The sequence below is a fragment of the Nicotiana tabacum genome, chromosome 7 (assembly GCF_000715075.1).
Source record: "Nicotiana tabacum cultivar K326 chromosome 7, ASM71507v2, whole genome shotgun sequence".
NCBI lineage: Eukaryota > Viridiplantae > Streptophyta > Magnoliopsida > Solanales > Solanaceae > Nicotiana > Nicotiana tabacum.
In genome coordinates this window covers 152,987,689-152,996,740 of record NC_134086.1, presented here as the reverse complement: position 1 = coordinate 152,996,740, position 9,052 = coordinate 152,987,689, and the positions used below count along the sequence as shown (strand labels likewise).

Genomic DNA, 9,052 nt, shown 5'->3' with positions numbered 1-9,052 from the left:
TTACATGAATTGTTTCTTAGTATTTATTCCTATTATTAATAAGGGAGAAAGAGAGGTGCCTCCGGGAAAAAAAATGAGCTGCATCCGGCTGCAATTCGGGTCAGAGGGTATTTTTGTATTTACATAAAAATAAAATAATTCTATTGGCTGACAAATATAGTTACTGTAACTGCTACTTAAATATTTGGGTGTGTTGATCAGCTTGCCTCTTGAATTAACTCTTTGAAAGTGAGTTGTGTTAAAGCAGATTGACCAACTTAGCTTTTGATACTGACACATGTAAAATTTGAACTTCTAAGTGGACCCCACTCTTTTCAGTGGTAATAAATGGACATATTTTCCTTACAAATTTATTTTGCACCGTGACTAACGTCATACTACTCCTAAGTCTTAAACCAAGTAGAAACGACCTTAGGAATCCAATAAAGCAATTGATGCTTTTTCAGAGTCTTTTGAGTCAAATTCGTTGTAGTTCAAATTTGAAAATTAAAATATGGAGGCTTTTAAGCAAGTCCCAAAATTGTGTGCCAATTTTGACAACCTATACATTTAACTTCTCCAATTTATTATACAGAAATTTTTTTCTTACTATTTAATCCTACTATTAATAAAGGAGAAAGGGAAGTTCCTCCGGAAAAATCACAATCTTAATGTATTAAATGCTCATTTACATTTCTCTCATTGCCTATGTGCGTTTAGATAATGATGCTTAAACTTTGCTTTTGTTAATTTAATAATGATGTATTAAATTGTTAATAAATTGTTAACTAATTATGAGTAATTAGTTAATATAAAAAATTATTTCCCTCACCACATTTTACCGAGTAGCTTTAAAAGCTTTTTATATTGTACTAGAGGATTATTAATTATAAACTATTACAGTTAGAATCGAAAGGATAACATAGTGTATAATAAAATAATATAATTTTGTTTGCGGTTAGAATAATGCACAGATAGTCATTTTTATGGATGCTATTTAGAGATCAGTCAGTACTTATTTTGTCATGAAATTTTAAACTATAAATTTTCACTTCAGGATAATTTAAAATATTTTATCCTAAAAATTTAAACTAAAAAATTAAAATTCAAGACGCACTAGTTAATTTCTAAATATCTGCCCATTAAAATGGCTACGTGGAACATGTCTACGCCTTTATACTAGAAAAGCAATAGAAATTAAAAATGAAAGAAACAAATTTTTACGGGCACTTAATATAGCCGAAAGAAATTTGCTCCCGTATAGACACAGTTCAACTCAAAAGCAATTTTAAATAATTAAGAACATAATTCTAGAGATAATAATAAGAAATTGAAAAAATTCTGAAACTTTTCATGGGTTATGATTTTGTTTTAGATTTTCTAAGCAATTTAAAATGTAAAGTTTAACATTGCTTTTAATTGGCTATGGTATAATATTCATTTTTAAAAATTGTATTGTTCTTTGTATCACCAATCTTTCTTGTTAAGTTTAAACTATTTCATTTTAATATTTTGTATTTCTTTTAGTTTTTCTATTTATTAGCCTAACACATGTAATTTCTGCAATTTTCCTTGAATTTTTTTATTTTACTCCCTCAGGCATAGTACAATTATTAAACTGGTCCAACAAACTTTACGATATGCGTTGCAACGACTGCAAAAGTTATCCCTCAGTGACAAAATTCTCTAACGAGTAGACAAACCAAATTCTACCAACTCTGCATTTTCTTCAATCTGGGTTTGTAATTTCAAGATTCCCTAATTTTTTTCTCATTGAATTCTTGTTTATGTTGCATCTCTGTTCTTGTATGCAACTTCTTTTGTGCATTAATTACTGTGTAGTTAAGAAAGATTTCTTCTTCTTTTCTGTTCTTTTGATATATCAGTGTGTTTGCATGTTTTGTGGATGAAATCCATAAAATTGTTTAGATGATCCCAAGTAGTAGTTGTTTAAGACTGAACTAGATGGTTTACAGAAAATAAGTGATTAAAGTTACTTTTTTTAAAAAACAATTTCCGGCTTCAATATGAAGTGAATAGCAAATCAAAGGATCTTTAGCAGCAGTGTTAAGCAGAAGGAATTGATTGAACCATTGAAAGGGGTAGTTATAACAATTTCATTTGATTGAAGTTGCCCATTTCATGTAGTTGTTTATATGAATAAGATTTGCACCTCACTATGAACACTTCTTTTTTGTCGCTAATTTTTTAATAGAAAGATCCCTTTTTAGTGCTTGATCATCGTGTTGTAATTATCAGGTTCCAATGGAAGAACTAGGCGATGACACACCTGAGATTTATGACTGTGAGATCAGACTGGTTAGTTTTTTTTTTATACTACACACATCAATGAGAATGAGAAAATGGAAATGGAAACTAATGACATGTAAAATACTTCGTGATATTGCAGAGAGTGAATCCTCAAAGGCGAAAGGAAAAGGTTTACATAGGTTGTGGTGCTGGGTTTGGAGGTGATCGACCAATAGCAGCTTTAAAACTACTTCAGAGGGTGAAAGAGTTGGATTATTTAGTGCTGGAATGCCTAGCCGAGCGCACCCTTGCTGAGCGCTATCAGGCGATGAAGTCTGGTGGCAAGGGCTATGATCCCCGTAGTATGTCTTCCTTATCACATACTGTAGTTAGTTTTGTGTCATTACAAATATGCATCTCAAGTACCTATTTGTGGTTTGTCTATTCATCAGTATGGTAGTAATGTGATAACTTGCCTATTTGGTGATAACTACAAACATTGATACAGTCTCAGAGTGGATGGAACTGCTCTTACCTTTGGTTGTGGAGAATGGAGTTTGCATTATTACAAACATGGGTGCGAGTATGTGATATACCTAAATTTCCTTCCTCTGTCTTTCTTGCTCTTTTTTGTTTTTGTGTAGAAATTGCCTCTGTATTTGCCAAAGAATAAATATTTTCTCTTTGACAATATGGGGAATAGATGATCCATTTGGTGCCCGGGATGAAGTCTTACAACTTGCAAGTGGACTGGGTATTTCCATAACTGTTGGTGTGGCTCATCAAGTTGCTGTTGTCAGATCAGGTGTAGTTCGAATATCACAGATGAAAATAAACTGATGTACTAATTGCTTTTTGCAAATTTCTTTCGATTTCCTCATTCTTCCTTTAAGCAGAAAAATCATGTCATACTTATAGATTTCTTTTGGGATACATTCAGATTTGGAGGAGCACCTTAGACATGTTGATGTAAGATTTTGGTAATATACAGTATTTTCAGTGGTATAAGTCAGCATCATTTATTCCATCAAAGACAAAAATTGTACTATGTAGGTCGTGTTTCTTATTTTTCTGATGATTCTAGGTGGGTTTATATGCTAAATCTTAATAGAGTGATCATTTCTTCCCTGCTCTGCAGATCCTTGATTATATAAGTATTACGATTATAGTAGCATCCCTTTTATTTGCTTTTTCTGCAGGATGTTAGTGTGTATCTAGGAGCAGCTCCTATCGTTGAATGTCTTCAGAAATTCAGACCAAATGTCATTATTACTTCTCGAGCTGCTGATGCTTCCTTATTTTTGGCCCCAATGGTACGACAGTAGATTCCTTTTTCATTTCCAATTTCCCTGACAGTCACATATATCTTTTCACTTGTTAAAGTGCTTGCTCACCTCTTGTACCAAATATAATCCTTTCACAGCATAATTTATGGTCACTTCATTTCTAAGAGCAATAACTATGAAAATCCACTCAACTTTCCGCATCGTAAGCAACTGCAAACTGATATTATCTAAAGCCATTGAAATTTGTTTAAGAAGTCAAATTCGTGTACAACAAAGTTAGCTTTTCCCTTTCAATTTTTGTTTGGCTTGTCGAAGTATATCTATGATTATGATGGACGCATCCTAGAGCTTAGAATGAAAACAGACACTTAGACACCTGCAACTTTCCACTGGTGTATGAGTGTTAGAAGGAAGGGGCATTCTTCAGCTTTATATGAAGTTAGCTGCAACCTGAGGGTATCAGGTGGAAACTGCCTTCTTGTCACCACTTAATAGTCGAAATGATTCAAAGCTATCTTGTAAGTGAAAGAAGCAGAAGCCTGTGAGGTCTTAAAATTCACGTTCTCAGGGGCATGGCTTCTTTACATATCTCTTCCTGCTGCCGGTCTTAAACTGTAATAGACTAAATATGTTGGAATGATTCTTTTTTTTTTTTTTTGGTTGGTGTGAAAGATAATCAGAGTTGAAAACCAGGCAGAAAGCTTGCCTTTTGGTGGTGTTTTAATCAATTAATGAATCTTGAAGATCCAACTGAAATTTGAGTTTTCAGTTGTATTGAGGCTTGATAGGAAAAATAACAAGCTTACTGCAACCAAATGTGGTGTGTGAGCAAAATCGCCAACTGGAGTAGATTAACAGTTAGGCGAAAGACTCTCCTCCTAGAGACTGCCTTGGATCATTTTGGGTCTGAAGGCGACCGGATTTATTTTTTATTTATACCTATCTTAAGCCGAGGGTCTTCCGGAAACAACCTCTTGAAGGTAGGGGTAAGGTCTGCTTACACACTACCCTCCCAAGACCCCACTTGTGGGGATTACACTGAGTTTGTTGTTGTTATTCTTGTTATACTTTTGTGTCAATGTTTATGGGTAGTTCCTAGAGTTGTTGCACCACTTCTTCAATACTAATACAAAATTTTCTGATATAATAATACTGAAATAAGTCACATCTTTCTTTAGAAGTATATCTAAAGGTCCCTATTATAATCAGGTATATGAGCTCGGTTGGAATTGGGATGAGTTGCAACTACTTGCCCAAGGTTCACTGGCTGGCCACTTGCTAGAATGTGGTTGTCAACTTACTGGAGGATACTATATGCATCCAGGTTAGCCTTTCATTTTCAATATTTCTGGGTTGTGCATCTTTATAGGAGGGAGCGTGATGCGTGTATATTGTGGTGTTTTTGAGGGTTGGAGGGATTACCTTCCACTAGCTCCAATAAAATGCACTTTGAGAACTTTATTTTTCTCTATGTATCTCAATGATTCTGAATATACCCATTGAACCATAATCTTGAAAAAGACTTCACTCCCTCTTTATTTAGTATTAACCTTTGGCTTGCCTTACTTATTGTTCTGGTTTTTCTTACTCTGCCGCTGTTCCTATTTGTCACTTCACGTGTAACTTGACTGTACTTTCGTCACTGTAGGAGATAAATACCGTGATATATCTTTACAAGATCTCCTCGATCTGTCTCTTCCTTTTGTGGAAGTCAGTTTTGATGGGCGAGTATGCGTAGAAAAGGCAGAAAACAGTGGTGGGATTCTAAATCCCAGCACGTGTGCCGAGCAACTTCTGTATGAAGTGGGGGATCCTAGTAGCTACATAACCCCAGATGTGGTAAATGTGCAAGTTGTATTGGCTATCTAGATTGAAAAGGGAAAGAATATGAAAAGCTTCAATCAGAGAAGAGTGTTACCTTGCCTTTTCCTTGGCACAGGTTGTAGATTTTCAAGATGTTTCGTTTCAGACATTATCAAGCAGTAAAGTCTTCTGTGCTGGGGCAAAGCCATCTGCATCAGCTCCTAATAAACTGTTGCTGCTGGTCTCCAAGGTAATCTCTGTGTTCATATGCAACATAGAGAGAAAGTGGAAGGATTTCTTCCTCTCTGTTGTCATGTGGTCCCTAACGCAACATTTTGGTTAATATAACCTATGCTTTTCATAAGCTCAACACCCCATTGCTCTTGCCTTGTCCCTTTCGTCAGTATTTTGTTTTGAATCTGGGAGGTCATAATCGTAAGAGCCCAAAGATATAACTGTAACCGGTTTTCTTTATGCCATCTGCTCCGTCGCCCTTAATCTCATGAACAAAAACAAGATAGAAGCCATTGAATCCCATGCATCATCAAACAACGCTCTCACCGACACTTCCATTTCATAATTAATTTGGATTTTGCTACCCTCCTAATATAATAATATTGTTACTTTGCATACCATCTTTTAGACCATACGACCTTTTATTGGATGTGTTACCCTAACACAGTAGCACCACTATAATCTCATTTGGCTAGTTCGCAAAAGGTTAATTTGTACTTTTAAGATCACTATCTGCTCTCAGTATCATTTTCCTTCCATTCTCCTTCAGCAAGTGTCTTCTATAGGCAATTGTTTATTACAGCTGGATTGATGGATGTTTCTGTTTGTTCTTACTTGGCGACTGCCTCATTTTCAGGACAAGGGGTGGAAAGGCTGGGGAGAGGTATCCTATGGTGGTTATCAGTGTGTTAAACGTGCTAAAGCTGCTGATTTTTTGGTAACAAGTCTTTATTTCTCTTTCCGGGACAGCTATTATGGTTTTCCTTAAATTTATTCTTGGCTCCTGGAATGCTAGATTAAGAAGTGTAGAGTTTTTAGTTTTGATTTTCTAATTGCATTTTTTCAGGTAAGATCATGGATGGAAGAAGTATGTCCTGGAACAAACAAAAACTTAGTTTCCTATATCATTGGACTGGATAGCCTGAAGGCTGCCAGCATAGATGAAGATTTGCCTAGGGATATTCAAGATATCAGATTACGAATGGATGGTTTATTTGAGAAGGAGGAACAAGCAATCCACTTCACAAAAGAGTTCATAGCATTATATACAAATGGACCTGCTGGTGGTGGCGGTATCAGGTCTCTTTCATCCTCTGTTCATATTATTTTTTGAGTCATAGAACTTCAGAAAATTGTCGGATTGAAGACTGCTTTTAGTTATTTTCTAGATGACTCAATCGTTTCTGTTACATTCATTGTTCAATAGTTAAGTAATTGAAAGTATTTCACAGTATTAGTTAGCTATAAAATTAAGAAAATTTATTATCCAAAGATACCTATAAGATAGAGTTCCACAGTGAATTTTCTTTTGATTTTGGAGAACCCATCTTGTCAGGAAAAGGGACTTCATGGTATGATATGCTCTAATGAGCAATTTGATCTGCGCGGTTGTTTCCAATCTGGAAGTTGCAATATCCAGTCTCATGTCATTTGCTAGATCAGTTTCTTCGCCCAATTTCAACCCTCACATTAAGGGCATCTAAAATTTAAGACAACGTCTAAATGCGGCAGCAATTTGGGTATTTCTAATCCTTACCTGCATAATTGTGTATGGTTGAGTTTTTACCATATGCAAAACTGTTTTTGCTCTTCTTGGTCACAATGATCAAAGGCTTGAAATAGTCATTATTTCTGCAGGTTATATGATCACATGTCATCGTCTGATGTGAAAATGTGTCTTAGTATTACTCCCCAGTTTATCTCTTGCTAAACTTAACACCGCTTCTTGCTTATGTCAAAACATATATTCATGACATGCAGTTCGTTATTTTAATATGGATAGGTGTCTCAGTTTTCCTGCCCCAGATCATCTCTTACTCATTTAGTACTTCCGTATGTTAAATACATATTTATGTGACATATATTAATGCTCTTCATCTTCTTTTAATGTACGGCAGCACTGGACACAAAAAAGAGATCATTCTTGAGAAGGCATTGGTATCTCCATCTCCCTATATCTCATTTATATGTGAGTGTTTGTGTGTGTTTGCATGTGAGTGTTTATGCATGATGCGGACATGACAATCTCTCATAAACTGTTACTCTGTTGTGATTTGTATTCTTTGCTGCTAGTTAATTTTGTAAGAGTTCTCTCAAACAGACAAGAATAAAAATTCTCTCCTATTGTGAGGTGGTTCCTACTGTGTGCTGTTTTATTGAATTCTCAATGATTGCTTCACGCTAAAATGCTAACTAATGTATACACTGAATTTTAAAGAGTTTTCTATGATCTATCAGGTAAACCGTAAAGATGTTCAGTGGCATATTACAGCAACAAGAAACAAAATAATGCAATCAGATGATATGGCTAGTCCTAAGGACATAATGCAGACCAGTTCTTTCCATGATTCGGTCTTGCGATCTATTCCAACAGAAACTGCTTTGAACAAAAAAGAAGGCGCACCACAAATTCAGCTGTCCCCTGCTCCACATGACAGGAAGATTCCTCTCTATGATGTCGCACATAGCAGAGCTGGTGATAAAGGGGATGATCTAAACTTTTCCCTTATCCCATATTTTCCTCCAGATATTGAAAGGCTAAAGAAGATTATTACTCAAGAATGGGTAAAGAAAGTTGTTGCAAGGCTTCTTAATCCCTCTTCCTTCCCCACTTCTGATGATATTGAAAGAAGAGACAAATGGGTTCATGAACATGTTAAGGTGGAGATTTATGAAGTCAGAGGGATCCATTCCTTGAATATTGTGGTTCGTAATATTCTAGATGGAGGTGTGAACTGCTCAAGAAGAATCGATAGGCATGGAAAGACTCTATCCGATCTTATATTGTGCCAGAAATTGGTGTTGCCTCTGTGATATGAAGAGATGGCAAGATCGGAAGAGGCATATAAACTTCATTTTCTTTATCCGGGGAGGTGGTAGTGACAGTGGGGGCTGTGGACAGGCTCCTGAGCCTAGGTACAATTTGGAGTATATCAGACTTTGGAGACTTGGCTTTAAGATAAAATTGTTTTAGTGCCGATATATGATCATGGAAACAATTAGTCTGAACTCTTATTGTGAATAAGATTTCTGTTATAAAGTTTTTAACTCTATTTAAAAGCAATGAACTAGTCTGTTCTTGTTGAAACAGTTTCTATTCTAGCAACAAATGTCAAAGTTACAGAATCATAGTTTGGTAGTGCACAGCTTGCTAATGGTAGGTTGAACATTGCAAAGTAGTCGTATGGTTGATCTGCAATCCAACAGAAGCACACTTATACATTCCAATTATTGTTGAAATCATTGATAAACACATCAAATAATCACATCTGCATGAACAGCTATACAAAACTAACTTGGCACTTTTCTGAGATTTTAAGCTATTTCTGGCAGCTTGAACTAATTTAACCGGTGGATCAGTTTTACGCAGATAGGAGGTTTGCTTGTTCAGGTACAGGACAGTGAAAGAAGTGCTCTTATATTCTATAAAACCAAGGTACATATTTCTATTCAAGTTAGCATCCATCTTACTATACTCTTCTGTACATGCCTTTCAGCTG

At 35.6% G+C, this 9,052-nt stretch overlaps 1 protein-coding gene across 2 annotated transcripts; it reads left to right on the top strand.

Moving 5' to 3' along the window:
* The first annotated feature begins 1,565 nt into the window (after nucleotides 1-1,565).
* On the top strand, nucleotides 1,566-8,640 carry LOC107784826 (uncharacterized). Of its 2 annotated transcripts, none has more exons than XM_016606011.2 (14): nucleotides 1,566-1,717; nucleotides 2,239-2,298; nucleotides 2,390-2,591; nucleotides 2,738-2,812; nucleotides 2,933-3,034; nucleotides 3,170-3,198; nucleotides 3,429-3,542; nucleotides 4,725-4,839; nucleotides 5,164-5,354; nucleotides 5,455-5,568; nucleotides 6,190-6,270; nucleotides 6,400-6,632; nucleotides 7,451-7,490; nucleotides 7,791-8,640. In XM_016606011.2, the coding sequence occupies exons 2-14, from the start codon at nucleotides 2,245-2,247 to the stop codon at nucleotides 8,364-8,366; spliced, it is 1,926 nt and encodes a 641-aa protein (XP_016461497.2). In that variant the 5' UTR covers nucleotides 1,566-1,717; nucleotides 2,239-2,244; the 3' UTR covers nucleotides 8,367-8,640. The 2 variants fall into 2 exon arrangements, with proteins under 2 accessions (XP_016461497.2, XP_016461498.2); XM_016606012.2 differs by having other exon boundaries at nucleotides 1,581-1,721.
* The last annotated feature ends 412 nt before the right edge of the window (nucleotides 8,641-9,052 follow it).

What these genes read in the sequence shown, in the direction of transcription:
- LOC107784826 (XM_016606011.2), top strand. Translation starts at nt 2,245, where the DNA reads ATGGAAGAACTAGGCGATGACACACCTGAGATTTATGACTGTGAGATC. An exon ending in AGTTGCTGTTGTCAGATCAG is followed by an intron (nt 3,035 to 3,169) that starts GTGTAGTTCGAA and finishes GGATACATTCAG; the next exon opens with ATTTGGAGGAGCACCTTAGA. An exon ending in TGTTGCTGCTGGTCTCCAAG is followed by an intron (nt 5,569 to 6,189) that starts GTAATCTCTGTG and finishes CCTCATTTTCAG; the next exon opens with GACAAGGGGTGGAAAGGCTG.